Source organism: Heterodontus francisci, chromosome 8, assembly GCF_036365525.1.
Source record: "Heterodontus francisci isolate sHetFra1 chromosome 8, sHetFra1.hap1, whole genome shotgun sequence".
Classification (NCBI taxonomy): domain Eukaryota; kingdom Metazoa; phylum Chordata; class Chondrichthyes; order Heterodontiformes; family Heterodontidae; genus Heterodontus; species Heterodontus francisci.
The window spans coordinates 118,558,966-118,576,587 of NC_090378.1; the positions used below are offsets into that span (position 1 = coordinate 118,558,966).

The following is a 17,622-nucleotide window of genomic DNA, read 5'->3' on the forward strand; positions in this document are numbered from 1 at the left end:
GTGGGACTGTGTGTCCATTATTATATATTGTATATAACTGTGGGATGCGTCAGTACAGGAGGTGGGACTGTGTGTCCATTATTATATATTGTATATAACTGTGGGCCGTGTCAGTGCACGAGGTGGGACTGTGTGTCCATTATTATATATTGTATATAACTGTGGGATGCGTCAGTACAGGAGGTGGGACTGTGTGTCCATTATTATATATTATATATAACTGTGGGATGCGTCAGTACAGGAGGTGGGACTGTGTGTCCATTATTATATATTATATATAACTGTGGGATGCGTCAGTACAGGAGGTGGGACTGTGTGTTCATTATTATATATTATATATAACTGTGGGATGTGTCAGTACAGGAGGTGGGACTGTGTGTCCATTATTATATATTATATATAACTGTGGGATGTGTCAGTGCAGGAGGTGGGACTGTGTGTCCATTATTATATATTATATATAACTGTGGGATGCGTCAGTACAGGAGGTGGGACTGTGTATCCATTATTATATATTATATATAACTGTGGGATGTGTCAGTACAGGAGGTGGGACTGTGTGTCCATTATTATATATTATATATAACTGTGGGCCGTGTCAGTGCTGGAGGTGGGACTGTGTGTCCATTATTATATATTATATATAACTGTGGGATGCGTCAGTACAGGAGGTGGGACTGTGTGTCCATTATTATATATTGTATATAACTGTGGGATGCGTCAGTACAGGAGGTGGGACTGTGTGTCCATTATTATATATTGTATATAACTGTGGGATGCGTCAGTACAGGAGGTGGGACTGTGTGTCCATTATTATATATTGTATATAACTGTGGGCCGTGTCAGTGCAGGAGGTGGGACTGTGTGTCCATTATTATATATTATATATAACTGTGGGATGCGTCAGTACAGGAGGTGGGACTGTGTGTCCATTATTATATATTGTATATAACTGTGGAATGCGTCAGTACAGGAGGTGGGACTGTGTGTCCATTATTATATATTGTATATAACTGTGGGATGCGTCAGTACAGGAGGTGGGACTGTGTGTCCATTATTATATATTGTATATAACTGTGGGATGCGTCAGTACAGGAGGTGGGACTGTGTGTCCATTATTATATATTGTATATAACTGTGGGATGCGTCAGTACAGGAGGTGGGACTGTGTGTCCATTATTATATATTGTATATAACTGTGGCATGCGTCAGTACAGGAGGTGGGACTGTGAGTCCATTATTATATATTGTATATAACTGTGGGATGCGTCAGTACAGGAGGTGGGACTGTGTGTCCATTATTATATATTATATATAACTGTGGGATGCGTCAGTACAGGAGGTGGGACTGTGTGTCCATTATTATATATTATATATAACTGTGGGATGCGTCAGTACAGGAGGTGGGACTGTGTGTCCATTATTATATATTATATCTAACTGTGGGCCGTGTCAGTGCTGGAGGTGGGACTGTGTGTCCATTATTATATATTATATATAACTGTGGGATGTGTCAGTACAGGAGGTGGGACTGTGTGTCCATTATTATATATTATATATTACTGTGGGATGCGTCAGTACAGGAGGTGGGACTGTGTGTCCATTATTATATATTATATATAACTGTGGGATGCGTCAGTACAGGAGGTGGGACTGTGTGTCCATTATTATATATTATATATAACTGTGGGATGTGTCAGTGCGGGAGGTGGGACTGTGTGTCCATTATTATATATTATATATAACTGTGGGATGTGTCAGTACAGGAGGTGGGACTGTGTGTTCATTATGATATATTATATATAACTGTGGGACATGTCAGTGCAGGGCTTGGGACTGTGTATCCATTATTATATATTATATATAACTGTGGGACGTGTCAGTGCAGGGGTTGGGACTGTGTGTTCATTATTATATATTATATATAACTGTGGGCCGTGTCAGTACAGGAGGTGGGACTGTGTGTCCATTATTATTTATTATATATAACTGTGGGATGCGTCAGTACAGGAGGTGGGACTGTGTTTCCATTATTATATATTATATATAACTGTGGGATGCGTCAGTACAGGAGGTGGGACTGTGTGTTCATTATTATATATTATATATAACTGTGGGCCATGTCAGTACAGGAGGTGGGACTGTGTGTCCATTATTATATATTATATATAACTGTGGGATGCGTCAGTATAGGAGGTGGGACTGTGCGTCCATTATTATATATTATATATAACTGTGGGATGTGTCAGTACAGGAGGTGGGACTGTGTGTTCATTATTATATATTATATATAACTGTGGGCCATGTCAGTACATGAGGTGGGACTGTGTGTCCATTATTATATATTATATATAACTGTGGGATGCGTCAGTATAGGAGGTGGGACTGTGCGTCCATTATTATATATTATATATAACTGTGGGATGCGTCAGTACAGGAGGTGGGACTGTGTATCCATTATTATATATTATATATAACTGTGGGCCGTGTCAGTGCTGGAGGTGGGACTGTGTGTCCATTATTATATATTATATATAACTGTGGGCCGTGTCAGTGCTGGAGGTGGGACTGTGTGTTCATTATTATATATTATATATAACTGTGGGATGTGTCAGTACAGGAGGTGGGACTGTGTGTCTATTATTATATATTATATATAACTGTGGGATGTGTCAGTACAGGAGGTGGGACTGTGTATCCATTATTATATATTATATATAACTGTGGGATGTGTCAGTACAGGAGGTGGGACTGTGTGTCTATTATTATATATTATATATAACTGTGGGATGTGTCAGTACAGGAGGTGGGACTGTGTATCCATTATTATATATTATATATAACTGTGGGATGTGTCAGTACAGGAGGTGGGACTGTGTGTCCATTATTTTATATTATATATAACTGTGGGATGTGTCAGTACAGGAGGTGGGTCTGTGTGTCCATTATTTTATATTATATATAACTGTGGGATGTGTCAGTACAGGAGGTGGGTCTGTGTGTCCATTATTTTATATTATATATAACTGTGGGATGTGTCAGTACAGGAGGTGGGACTGTGTGTATTGAGGTTTTTGTACGGCTCTGTCTCACTGTGTACCAGCTGTCTGCCAGCTGTAAGTTTGCTGACAGTAATAATCTGCGACATCCTCATTCTGTACATTACTGATTGTCAGAGTGAATTTGGTGTTCTGTTGACTGCCGGTGAATCGTTCGGATATTCCTGTGTATCGAGTTGTTGCATAATAGATCAGGAGAGTGGGTTTCTGACCGTCTCGCTGCTGATACCAAGCTACATAACTGCCTACGGACTGGCTGGCCGTACAGGTGATCGTTGCGGTCTGTCCCAGTGTCACTGACAGTGCCGGTGGAGACTGGGTCATGATGATGGTGTCTCCACTGATACCTGAGGGGTAATAGAGAAACAGAGTGAAGTAAGAACTGTCACAGAAAGACCCTGTAAAATGAGATATTATTAGAGACAGTGACCGCTCCTCTTGTTTCATCATTTTCTCTCCAATCACAAGTCAGTAGAATTGGACTGAAACAAACAGCAGGAAAATATTAACCGTGGAAGGAGAGAGATTTGTACCTGCGACGCACAATGCCAGAGGCCAGATCAGCTGGATGGGTGAAATCATGGTGCCTGCTCCTGTCTCTGTGCCTGGTTACTGATAAACTCTCCCTTCACTGGGCTCTGCTTTATAAAGCTGCAGCCTGTGAGAGTCTGACTGCCTGTTTCTCAGTATGTAAATGGTATCACCCAGAGAAAGGCACGTCAGCAACTCTCACTTCCTCTTCTCTCTTTCTGTTTCCCTCACTACCTCCCTCCTTCTATTTCTCACCCCCTCTCTCTCTGCCTCTTTATCTCCTATCTCAATCCCTTTCCCTCTTTTGCCCTCTCCCTCTCACTCACTGTCTCTCTCTCCCCCACCCTCCTGAAATCTTTCTCACTCCCCTTCCCTCATTCTCCTTGTCTCTCTCTCCATATCTCTTTCTCTCTTTTTCTGCTTCTCCCCATCCCTACCTCTCACTCTTTGTCTCTCTGCCTGCTCTCTGTCCGCTCTCTCTCCCTCATTCTCTGTCTGTATCTCTCTCTGTCTGTGTCTTTGTCTTTCTGCCTACTCATCTCTCTCTCCCTCACTCTTTGCCTGTCTCCCCATCTTGTTCTTCCAATCTCACTCTCCCTATTTTGCTCTCTCCTCCTCTCCCTGTCTCCCTGTCTCTGTCTCTCTCCCTCCCTATCTCTCTATCTCTCTGTCTTTGTTCCTCTGCCTACTCATCTCTCTCCCACCCTCCATTGTTCTGTAATTCTGTAACTGATCTCTAAAACAGGAGTTATTACTGGAGACTGGAACACTTTGAGGCCTGGTGCAGCAGTTAAATGTCTCCCTCTCTATCTCTCTCTGTCTCACAGCCTCCACCTCACTCTCTCTTTCCCACAGTCTCCCAGGTGGAGCACAGTTAAATGAAGGGTAAAACTCCCTCTGCTCTGCCCCACCAATGGATGTTAACCCTTGACACCAGAAACATGCCTTCTCCTGGAGTAAGGCCCCATTCCCCACAGTGACCATGCTTTGGCCTCTCTCAGTAAGACTGGCAGATTATTGTTAAATTTAGGACAGTTCTGTGCTGTTGGTCTATTCTCAATGGGACTGGTTTGGACAGAAAGCTCATTTCATGAAGGCCCAGCAGAGAGAGGAGATCCTCACCCCATCAGTGTGAGCTGGAGGGACAGGACAGAGTCTGACCCACTGCCCCATCCTGTCAGCTCATAACATGTTCAAATCCCTTCCCGTCTCCATCCCCTTCCATGGTCAGGCTCCAGGTCATTGGAGTTTTACTGGGATGAGGGGCGGACAATCAAACATTTACAACATGAAGGAGCTGTCCTCCACATCAACCATAGTGTCCATGTTCCATTGGTCCTCCAATAGGGACCAGTAAACATGGGCCTCCTTCCCACTGGGCATCCAATAGGGACCAGTAAACATGGGCCTCCATCCCACTGGGCATCCAATAGGGACCAGTAAACATGGGCCTCCTTCCCACTGGACCTCCAATAGGGACCAGTAAACATGGGCCTCCATCCCACTGGGCATCCAATAGGGACCAGTAAACATGGGCCTCCATCCCACTGGGCCTCCAATAGGGACCAGTAAACATGGGCCTCTGTTTTCCTCCATGGCCTCACTCCTCCCTACCTTTGCCTCCTGCTGCAGACTCACATTCCCTCTCTCACTCTTCCATCTTCTGACACTGCTTTCCTGCCCATCGCTGCTTCCTTCATCCCACCATTGACAGCAGGGTCTTCAGATGCCTCGGCCCTGCTCTCTGAACTCCCGCCATTAATCCCTCTCCCTCTCCAGGTCTCTCTCTGCTCCATCAAACTCTATCCTTTCACCCAAGCCTTTGATCACTCTTCCTAAAGACCCCTCACCACCTCCTCCGTTCCTCATACTGCAGCTCTGTGAAGCATCTTGTGACGTTTTGTATATTATAGGCGCTATATAAATTCAAGTTGGGTGTGGATTTCGGGTGGGGACAGAATTGGATACAGTGGTGATGGTCCCTGTAGTCAAATATCCTGTTGACAGGGTCCAGGCTTATAGACACAGAATGGGGAAGTGGGTGAGGTAGGAATGTGCTGTCGGGGCCCATGGAACTGTCACCCCAGCATGAAGTGTCGCTCAGGAGGGGAGAGGGAATGTTCGGAGTCCTGAGCTCCATTTCCCACACCAGGCATTTTGTCTTCCAATGAATGAATGAGATGCCAATTTCGAGCCCAGGTTAGGGACAGTCTCGTACTGTGGGCCCAGGTCTAGAAGAGGGAATTGGAGATATACCTGAAAAGGAAAGATTTGCTGGGTTATAGGGCCAGAGAGGGGCAGTGGGACTAATTGGGTAGCTCACAGGCACGATGGGCTGAATGGCCTCCTTCTGTGCTGTAAAATTCTAGATAGTGTGTGCGGTTCACAGTTTTCTCCCGTGTCATTAACAAACGTCCAGCTGCTCCAAGCTCCTTCTTTCACTTCCTCTGTTGGTTAAGTTTCAATCTTCCGATCTGACAGTCTTTGCAGTTATTTTTTACATTGGGGATTTCTGCTGTGGTCTGAGTCTCTAATAATAACCGTCCAATCAGTGAAAATAACAGCAGCTGAGAGCAGTCAGCACTGAGGACCCAGTCTCACTGGGAAACACATTGGGAAGATCAAAGCTGATTGTTTAGTGAATTCTCTGAATACTCTTGACTCCCCCACCAGAGGAAACAGTTTCTCTTGATCTCTCTGAATCATTTTAATCCTTTATTCATCTTAAATACCTCAATGAGATCACCCCTAAATTCTCTGAACTCAAGGGAATACAAGCCTAGTCTATACAATCTGTCCTGATAATTTAACCCTTTCAGTCCCGGTATCATTCTGGTGAATCTGTGCTGCACCCCCTCCAAGGCCAATCTCTCCTTCCTGAGGTGCGGGGCCCAGAACTGAACACAGTTACTCCAGATGCAGTTAAACCAGAGCTTTATACAACTGGAGTAAAACCCCTTTGTATTCCAGTCCCCTTGATAGAAAGACCAACATTCCATTAGCCTTATTCAATATGTTTTGTACCTGTCACTAGATTTTAGTACTTTCTGTACTTGGACCCTTAAATCTCTCTGTTCCTCCACAGTTCTCAGCTTCTCACCATTTAGAAATTACTCTGATTTATCTTTCTCAGGTCCAAACTGGATGACCTCACACTGTCCACATTGAACTCCATCTGCCATTGTCTTCGGTCCCCATCACAAACTCCATTCCCGAGCCACTGATTCCATCCCTCTCCCAGGGACTGTCTGAGACTGAACCAGGCAGTTCACAGCCATGGCATTGTAGTTGATGCTGAGATGTGTTACTGACCACATAAACCACATCATCACGAAAACCACCTATTTCCACATTGCTAACATTACCAGTTTCTACCACACCTCAGCTCATCCACTGCTGAAACCCTCATCCATGCATTTATTACCTCTAGACTTGAGTATTCCAATGCTCTCCTGACAGGTCTCACACATTCTACCCACTGTAAACTTGATCTCATCTAAAACTCTGCTGCCTGCGTTCGAACTCGCAGAAAGTCCTGTCCTGTTCCCCCATCACCTCGATGCTCATTGGACAACATTGTCTCCTGGTTCGGCAATGGCTCAGTTTTAAAATTCTCATCCTTGTTATCAAATCCCTCCCTATCTCTGGAACCTCCTCCAAGCTGCTGAACTTAGTGTCATCAGCAATCTTGGATAGATGTCTCTATTCCTTCATCCAAGTCATTGATCAATATAGTGAAAAGTTGAGGCTCCAGCACAGATCCCTGGGGACACCACGATTCACATCTTGCTAATTGGAGTAAATACACATTATCCCTACTCTCTGTCTCCTACCTCCTAACCAATTCCTTACCCATGTCAAAACATTTCCTCACATTCCATATGCTTCCATTTTGCGAACAGTCTCTTGTGTGGAACCTTCTCAAATGCCTTCTGGAAATCCATATAAATAACATCCATAGACATTCCCTTATCGACCACATTAGTGACCGCTTCAAAAAATACAACTCGGTTAGTTAAACATGTTTCACCCTTTTTAAATCCGTGCTGACTCTCTCTGATCAGTTTATATTTGTCAGTCATTCTGTCCCTAATAACAGATTCAAATAACTTCCCCAAAACAGATGTTAAACTGAGATGTTAGTCGTGAATTACTCAAGCAAACAGCCGTCAGAGAGACGAGGGCTGAACGGCCTCCTCCTGTGCTGTAGAATTATACTGCTTTTTGGCTGAAACATGTGGATTGGAACAGGAGGTGTGCTGGAGTTTAAACAATGAGTTAAATATGGAGGTAGTGTCATTAGTGGGTAATGCACAGTCTACATTGTGTCCAGGACCCTCTCTAAAAGATGTCTTTCTCTTTTTCCTTTTTCAGGTCCAGGGCTGTAATTAAGGAGCTGAAAGAATATTTAGTGAAGAAGTTTCCGGACTGTGCGGTGTGTGTGAAGGTGTTCGGCAGTGACTGATGATTACAGCTCCTTGTTCAGTCTGCTCCGCCCTCACCACTGATCAAGCCATGTAACCTCCTGTCACACTGAGTGAAATTACAATCGATATCATAGTGTCAGTCACAGAAAACAACAGCATCACAGTCTGAGTCACTGGGACAGACATCACTGCCGCACATCAAAGAACAGACCCCTTATCCCCTCTCACCATGTTCATAAACCATACAGTAGAGAAAATATACTGACAAACACCACCTTATATTAAACACTCACACCCATAGAACACCATCAGAGGTAGAGGATGGGACAGAGATTGAGAGAGATAGATAGAAAGAGAGAGTGAGATGGAGAGAGAGAGAGAGAGATAGACTCTGTGTCAGCTCCTGTACATGTTTTTTCTTATTCATTCATGGGATGTGGGCATCACTGGCTAGGCCAGCATTTATTGTCCATCCCTAATTGCCCTTGAGAAGGTGATGGTGAGCTGCCTTCTTGAACCGCTGCAGTCCATTTGGGGTAGGTATACCCACAGTGCTGTTAAGAAGGGAGTTCCAGGATTTTGACCCAACGACAGTGAAGAAATGGGAATATAGTTCCAAGTCAGGATGGTGTGTGACTTGGAGGGGAACTTGCAGGTGGTCGTGTTCCCATGCATCTGCTGCCCTTGTCCATCTAGGTGGTAGATGTCACAGGTTTGGAAGGTGTTGCCTAAGGAGGCTTGGTGTCTTACTGCAGTGCATCTTGTAGATGGTACACACTGCTGCCATTGTAGGTCTCTTGTGGAGGGAGTGAATGTTTGTGGATGGGGTGCCAATCAAGCAGGCTGCTTTGTCCTGGATGGTATCGAGCTTCTTGAGTGTTGTTGGAGCTGTACCCATCCAGGCAAGTGGAGAGTATTCCATCACACTCCTGACTTGTGCCTTGTAGATGGTGGACAGGCTTTGGGGAGTCAGGAGGTGAGTTACCCGCCACAGGATTCCTAGCCTCTGACCTGCTCTTGTAGCCACGGTATTTATATGGCTACTTCAGTTCAGTTTCTGGTCAATGGTAACCCCCAGGATATTGATTGTGGAGCATTCCGCGATTGTAATGCCATTGAATGTCAAGGGAAAATATTTAGATTCTTACTTGTTGGAGATGGTCAGTGCCTGGCACTTGTGTGGCGCGAATGTTACTTGCCACTTATTAGCCCAAGCCTGGATATTGTCCAGGTCTTGCTGCATTTCTACACGGACTGCTTCAGTATCTGAGGAGTCACAAATGGTGCTGAACATTGTGCAATCATCAGCGAACATCCCCACTTCTGACCTTATAATTGAAGGAAGCTCATTGATGAAGCAGCTGAAGATGGTTGGGCCCAGGACACTACCCTACAGAACTCCTGCAGTGTTGTCCTGGAGCTCAGATGATTGATCTCCAACAACCACAACCATCTTCCTTTGTGCTAGGTATGACTCCAGCCAGTGGAGGGTTTCCCCCTGATTCCCATTGACCTCAGTTTTGCTCGGGCTCTTTGATGCCATACTCTGTCAAATGCTGCCTTGATGTCAAGGGCGGTCACTCTCACCTCACCTCTTGAGTTCAGCTCTTTTGTCCATGTTTGAACCAAGGCTGTAATGAGGTCAGGAGCTGAGTGGCCCTAGCGGAACCCAAACTGAGCGTCACTGAGCCGGTTATTGCTAAGCAGGTGCCGCTTGATGGCACTGTTGATGACACCTTCCATCACTTTACCGATGATTGCGAGTCGGCTGATGGGGCGGTAATTGGCCGGGTTGGATTTGTCCAGCTTTTTGTGTATAGGACATACCTGGGCAATTTTCCACATTGCAGGGTAGATGCCAGTGTTGTACCTGAACTGGAACAGCTTGGCTATGGGCGCAACAAGTTCTGGAGCACAGGCCTTCAGTATTGTTGTTGGAATGTTATCAGGGCCCATAGCTTTTGCAGTATCCAGTGCCTTCAGTTGTATCTTGATATCACGCGGAGTGAATCGCATTGGCTGCAGTCTGGCATCTGTGATGTTGGGGACTTCAGGAGGAGGCTGAGATGGATCATCTACTCAGGACTTTTGGCTGAAGATTGTTGCAAATGGTTCAGCCTTATCTTTTGCACTGATGTGCTGGGCTCCCCCATCATTGAGGTTGGGGATATTTGTGGAGCCTCCTCTTCCAGTTAGTTGTTTAATTGTCCACCACCATTCACGACTGGATGTGGCAGGACTGCAGAGCTTAGATCTGATCCGTTGGTTATGGGATTGCTTAGCTCTGTCTATCGCATGCTGCTTACGCAGTTTGGCAGGCAAGTAGTCCTGTGTTGTAGCTCCACCGGGTTGGCACCTCATTTTGAGGTATGCCTGGTGCTTCTCCTGGCATGCCCTCCTGCACTCTTCATTGAACCAGGGTTGATCCCCCGGCTTGATGGTAATGATAGAGTGGGGGATATGCCAGGCCATGAGGTTACAGATTGTGATTGAGTACAATTCTGCTGCTGCTGATGGCCCATAGTGCCTCATGGATGCCCAGTTTTGAGTTGCTAGATCTGTTCAAAATTTATCCCATTTAGCACGGTGCTAGTGCTACACAACATGATGGAGGGTATCTTCAATACGAAGACGGGACTTCGTCTCCACATTGATTGTGCGGTGGTCACTCCGACCAATACTGTCATGGACAGAAGCATCTGTGGCAGGCAGCTTGGTGAGGATGAGGTCAAGTATGTTTTACCCTATTATTGGTTCACTCACCACCTACTGCAGACAGTCTTGCAGCTATGTCATTTAGGACTTGGCCAGCTCAGTCAGTAGTGGTGCTACCGAGCTACTCTTGGTGATGGACATTGAAGACTCCCACCCAGAGTATATTCTGTGCCCTTGCCAGCTTCAGTGTTTCCTCCAAGTGCTGTTCAACATGGAGGAGTACTGCTTCATCAGCTGAGGGGGGCAGTAGGTGTTAATCAGCAGGAGGTTTCTTTGCCCATGTTTAACCTGATGCCATGAGACTTCATGGGGTCTGGAGTCACAGTTGAGGACACCCTCCCAACTGTATACCACTGTGCTGTCCCCTCTGCTGGTTCTGTCCTGCCGGTGGGACAGGACACAGGCGGGGATGGGGATGGTGATGGCAGTATCCGGGGCATTGTCTGCAAGGTATGATTACGTGAGTATATCTATGTCAGGCTGTTGCTTGACTAGTCTGTGGGACAGCTCTCCCAATTTTGGCACAATCCCTAGGTGTTAGGAAGGAGGGCTTTGCAGGGTTGACAGGACTGGATTTTTCGTTGTCATTTCTGGTGCCCAGGTCAATGATGTGTGGTCCGTCCAGTTTCATTCCTTATTGACTTTGTAGCAACTAGATACAACTGAGTGGCTTGCTAGGCCATCTCAGAAGGCATTAAGTATAAAACGCATTGGGACTGGAATCACATATAGGCCAGACCAAGTATGGATGGCAGATTTCCTTCCCTAAAGGGCATTAGAGAACCAGATGGGCTTTGACAACAATCGGCAATGGTTTCATAGCCATCATTAATTCCAGATTTATTAACTGAATGCAAGTTTCACCTTCTGCACTGATGGGATTTGAACCCATCTCCCCAGAGTAATACCCTGGGTCGCTCGTCCAGTGACAATACCACTACACCACCACCTCCCCACATGTAAGAGTGAAGAAGTCTTATTGCAGTTCGATCGGACCTTGCTGAGACCACACCTGGTGAACTGTGGACAGTTTTGGTCTCTTTACCTAAGGCAGGATATACTGGCCTTGGAAGGAGTGCAGCAAAGATTCACCAGACTGATTCCTGGGATGAGGGGATTGTCCTATGAGGAGAGATTGAGTAGACTGGGACATTATTCCCTGAAATGTAGAAGAATGAGAGGTGATCTGATTGAAAGATATACAATTTGTAATGTGATTGACAGGGTAGATACTGGGAGGATGTTTTCGCCTGGCTGGGGAATCTAGAACTAGGGGTCCCAGTCTCAGAATAAGGGGTCGGCCATTTCGGACTGAGATGAGGAGAAATTTCTTCACTCAAGATGTTGTGAATCTTTGGAATCTTTGGAATTCTGTATCCCAGAGAGCTGTGGATGCTCAGTCCTTGAGTATATTGAAGACAGGGGTCCATACATTTTTGGTTACAACAGAAATTAAGGAATAGGGGATAGTACGGGAAGGTGGAATTGAGTGAGAAGACCAGCCATGATCATATTGAATGGTGGAGTAGATTCAAAGGGCCGAATGGCCTCCCCTGCTCCTATTTCTGATGTGATTATAATTGTGTCAGTGTGTGTTAATAATAAATGGGTTTCCTCTATTTTAACTGGTCATTATTTAATGATTGAGCTGTTACCCAGGATAAGCTGCAGAAGGTCCAGTTTCTAACCCGAAACTCACCACTCGGGCTCTTGGTCAACATGAACTGGTTACTGTCCCGCCCTCCCTGACTAGTCTCTGAGTTGCTGTATTTAAAATGTACATTTTCCTTTAATCCATCCAGTGCAGTCTCCAGCCAGGGCTCCATTCATCCAGTGCAGTCTCCAGCCAGGGCTCCGTTCATCCAGTGCAGTCTCCAACCAAGGCTCCATTCATCCAGTGCATTCTCCAGCCAGGGCTCCATTCATCCAGTGCAGTCTCCAGCCAGGGCTCCATTCATCCAGTGCAGTCTCCAGCCAGGGCTCCATTCATCCAATGCAGTCTCCAGCCAGGGCTCCATTCATCCAGTGCAGTCTCCAGCCAGGGCTCCATTCATCCAATGCAGTCTCCAGCCAGGGCTCCATTCATCCAGTGCAGTCTCCAGTCAGGGGTCCATTCATCCAATGCAGTCTCCAGCCAGGGCTCCATTCATCCAGTGCAGTCTCCAGCCAGGCCTCCATTCATCCAGTGCAGTCTCCAGCCAGGGCTCCATTCATCCAGTGCAGTCTCCAGCCAGGGCTCCGTTCATCCAGTGCAGTCTCCAACCAAGGCTCCATTCATCCAGTGCATTCTCCAGCCAGGGCTCCATTCATCCAGTGCAGTCTCCAGCCAGGGCTCCATTCATCCAGTGCAGTCTCCAGCCAGGGCTCCATTCATCCAATGCAGTCTCCAGCCAGGGCTCCATTCATCCAGTGCAGTCTCCAGCCAGGGCTCCATTCATCCAATGCAGTCTCCAGCCAGGGCTCCATTCATCCAGTGCAGTCTCCAGTCAGGGGTCCATTCATCCAATGCAGTCTCCAGCCAGGGCTCCATTCATCCAGTGCAGTCTCCAGCCAGGCCTCCATTCATCCAATGCAGTCTCCAGCCAGGGCTCCATTCATCCAGTGCAGTCTCCAGCCAGGGCTCCATTCATCCAGTGCAGTCTCCAGTCAGGGCTCCATTCATCCAGTGCAGTCTCCAGGCCAGGGCTCCATTCATCCAGTGCAGTCTCCAGCCAAGGCTCCATTCATCCAGTGCAGTCTCCAGCCAGGGTTCCATTCATCCAGTGCAGTCTCCAGCCAAGGCTCCATTCATCCACTGCAGTCTGCAGCCAGGGCTCCATTCAACCACTGCAGTCTCCAGCCAGGGCTCCATTCATCCAGTGCCGTCTCCAGCCAGGGCTCCATTCATCCAGTGCAGTCTCTAGCCAGGGCTCCATTCATCCAGTGCAGTCTCCAGCCAGGGCTCCATTCATCCAGTGCAGTCTCCAGCCAGGGCTCCATTCATCCAGTGCAGGCTCCAGCCAGGGCTCCGTCCATCCAGTGCCGTCTCCAGCCAAGGCTCCATTCATCCATCACATCAGTAAAACGTACAAGGTGAAAACCATCGAACTGTAATAGTGGAGACTGTCGTCAGGATGGGGGAGCAGGGAGCTGCATGGATTGGTGGAGGGACATCCTCTTTCCTCTCAGATACACACCTCCCTGAGCTCCATCCCTCCCTCCATCCGAGCTCCATCCCTCCCTCTATCTGATCTCCATCCCTCCATCTATCTGAGCTCCATCCCTCCCTCTATCTGAGCTCCATCCCTCCCTCTGTCTGAGCTCCATCCCTCACTCTATCTGAGCTTCATCCCTCCCTGTGTCCGAGCTCCATCCCTCCCTCTGTCTGAGCTCCATCCCTCCCTCTATCTGAGCTCCATCCCTCCCTCCATCCGAGCTCCATCCCTCCCTCTATCTGATCTCCATCCCTCCATCTATCTGAGCTCCATCCCTCCCTCTATCTGAGCTCCATCCCTCCCTCTGTCTGAGCTCCATCCCTCCCTCTGTCTGAGCTCCATCCCTCCCTCTATCTGAGCTTCATCCCTCCCTGTGTCTGAGCTCCATCCCTCCCTCTGTCTGAGCTCCATCCCTCCCTCTATCTGAGCTTCATCCCTCCCTGTGTCTGAGCTCCATCCCTCCCTCTGTCTGAGCTCCATCCCTCCCTCTATTTGAGCTGCTGGGAGTCAGACCTGAGTTTGTTACATTTAATACCATTCAGAATAATGTCTGCATATTTTAAGTGTAAGTTTGATGAAATAAATTTGAACAGCACCAAAAACATTACAAATGGCTACTACATTTGGCAAAGTAGAAACCACAGCATTGTGTCAATGAGCATAGAACTAATGAAAGGGAGAATAAAAACTTTATGAATATGATTATCAGAAATGTGTCATTATTATATTTAAAAAGGTCTCCTTGTCAGTAAAGATATATCCTGTTGAGTAATATATGCAGACAGGCTGTGCTAAAGTTGGACAATGTTGAGATGTTGATTTCATGTTTTAACAATAAGCAGAATTAAGTTAACAAGATGTGAACAAGATGAGCAGAAATTGTTTACAGATGCTGATGACAGCCTCTGTGTTCCTCAGAGGGTCCCAGTTGTGTTGTTCACAAACCATGTTTTGCAGCCAGGCTGCTCTTCTTAAAGGCAGGCTGTCCCTTTTAAAGGAAATCTGAACTGAATAATATTGCTGCAGTTTAAATGATGCCAAACAGAATGCCAGGGGAGGGAGGGGCTTCAAGGATGACAGAGGCATGAACAGTGGAGGTGGGTAGGAGCAGAGATACCATGGTTCTTCAGGGGGTGGGGGTTGCGGTTAGGATGCATTGGTGGGTGTGTGAGGGTGAGGTGGAGTATTTGACTGTCAGGAGTGAATCCTGAGTGCTCGGGATTGTTACTGGGTGAGTGATGGGGGTGTGGTACAATGAGCAGGAGGAGAGGTTGGTGCTGTGCTTGGTGGGAGATGTCCTGTGAAGATACATTCACTGACCTTGACCACCCTGTGAGGTCACTGAACTTCTCGCGACACTGCTGTCAGGTCCTCAGGTCCAGACTCCAGGAATTGACCTCCCTGGTCATCGCTCCCATTCTCTTCTGAGAGTATTGCTTTGAGGGCCTCCTGGCTCCTTGTGCAAACATTGATTCTCTCCTCCTTTGTACCTCCTCTATTAATGTCTCCAGTGTCACATCGGGAAACTTGGGAGCCCTCTCTCTGCTCTCCAGCCTGTGTTTTCAGGTACATCACACTTCACAGTCCAGTCTGTGTACTCAAGTAGATCACACTTCACAGTCCAGTCTGTGCACTCAGATACATCACACTTCACAATCCAGTCTGTGTACTCAGGAACATCACACTTCACAATCCAGTCTGTGTACTCAGATACATCACACTTCACAATCCAGTCTGTGTACTCAGATACATCACACTTCACAATCCAGTCTGTGTACTCAGGAACATCACACTTCACAATCCAGTCTGTGTACTCAGATACATCACACTTCACAATCCAGTCTGTGTACTCAAGTAGATCACACTTCACAATCCAGTCTGTGTACTCAGGTACATCACACTTCACAATCCAGTCTGTGTACTCAGATACATCACACTTCACAATCCAGTCTGTGTACTCAGATACATCACACTTCACAATCCAGTCTGTGTACTCAGGAACATCACACTTCACAATCCAGTCTGTGTACTCAGATACATCACACTTCACAATCCAGTCTGTGTACTCAAGTAGATCACACTTCACAATCCAGTCTGTGTACTCAGGTACATCACACTTCACAATCCAGTCTGTGTACTCAGATACATCACACTTCACAATCCAGTCTGTGTACTCAGATACATCACACTTCACAATCCAGTCTGTGTACTCAACTAGATCACACTTCACAATCCAGTCTGTGTACTCAGGTACATCACACTTCACAATCCAGTCTGTGTACTCAGATACATCACACTTCACAATCCAGTCTGTGTACTCAGGAACATCACACTTCACAATCCAATCTGTGTACTCAGGTACATCACACGTCACAGTCCAGTCTGTGTACTCAGGTACATCACACTTCACAATCCAGTCTGTGTCCTCAAGTAGATCACACTTCACAATCCAGTCTGTGTACTCAGGTACATCACACTTCACAGTCCAGTCTGTGTACTCAGGTACATCACACTTCACAATCCAGTCTGTGTACTCAGGTACATCACACTTCACAATCCAATCTATGTACTCAGGAACATCACAATTCACAATCCGGTCTGCATACTCAGGTACATCACACTTCACCATCCAGTCTGTGTACTCAGGTACATCACACTTCACAATCCAGTCTGTGTTCTCAGGAACATCACACTTCACAATCCAGTCTGTGTACTCAGGTACATCACACTTCACAGTCCAGTTTGTGTACTCAGGTACATCACACTTCACAGTCCAGTCTGTGTACTCAGGTACATCACACTTCACAATCCAGTCTGTGTACTCAGGTACATCACACTTCACAATCCAGTCTGTGTACTCAGGTACATCACACTTCACAGTCCAGTCTGTGTACTCAGGTACATCACACTTCACAGTCCAGTCTGTGTACTCAGGTACATCACACTTCACAGTCCAGTCTGTGTACTCAGGTACATCACACTTCACAGTTGAGTCTGTGTACTCAGGTACATCACACTTCACAATCCAGTCTGTGTACTCAGGTACATCACACTTCACAGTCCAGTCTGTGTACTCAGGTACATCACACTTCACAATCCAGTCTGTGTACTCAAGTAGATCACACTTCACAATCCAGTCTGTGTACTCAGGTACATCACACTTCACAATCCAGTCTGTGTACTCAGATACATCACACTTCACAATCCAGTCTGTGTACTCAGATACATCACACTTCACAATCCAGTCTGTGTACTCAACTGGATCACACTTCACAATCCAGTCTGTGTACTCAGGTACATCACACTTCACAATCCAGTCTGTGTACTCAGATACATCACACTTCACAATCCAGTCTGTGTACTCAGGAACATCACACTTCACAATCCAATCTGTGTACTCAGGTACATCACACTTCACAATCCAGTCTGTGTACTCAGGTACATCACACGTCACAGTCCAGTCTGTGTACTCAGGTACATCACACTTCACAATCCAGTCTGTGTCCTCAAGTAGATCACACTTCACAATCCAGTCTGTGTACTCAGGTACATCACACTTCACAGTCCAGTCTGTGTACTCAGGTACATCACACTTCACAATCCAGTCTGTGTACTCAGGTACATCACACTTCACAATCCAATCTATGTACTCAGGAACATCACAATTCACAATCCGGTCTGCATACTCAGGTACAT

General features: G+C 46.5%; 1 protein-coding gene and 1 gene segment (V, D, J or C); one reads left to right on the forward strand and one right to left on the reverse strand.

The window, feature by feature from the left end:
• LOC137373103 (Ig kappa chain V region Mem5-like) overlaps positions 1–3,697 on the reverse strand; it is a 50,877-nt gene extending 47,180 nt beyond the window's left edge. Inside the window, 2 exon segments of the V gene segment in view lie at positions 3,101–3,406; positions 3,593–3,697. Of these exon segments, the coding sequence occupies positions 3,101–3,406; positions 3,593–3,641 (355 nt within the window).
• Positions 1–17,622, forward strand: part of LOC137373101 (ral guanine nucleotide dissociation stimulator-like 1) — a 76,021-nt gene that overhangs the window by 39,131 nt on the left and 19,268 nt on the right. For 2 of the 3 annotated variants that reach the window (XM_068037973.1, XM_068037972.1), the window contains one exon: positions 7,965–13,804. In XM_068037973.1, coding sequence (XP_067894074.1) covers positions 12,854–13,804 — 951 coding nt within the window. In that variant the 5' untranslated portion in view covers positions 7,965–12,853. Of the gene's footprint in view, positions 1–3,102; positions 3,435–7,964; positions 13,805–17,622 lie in introns of those variants that run through there. The other variant, XM_068037974.1, reaches the window with a different exon arrangement.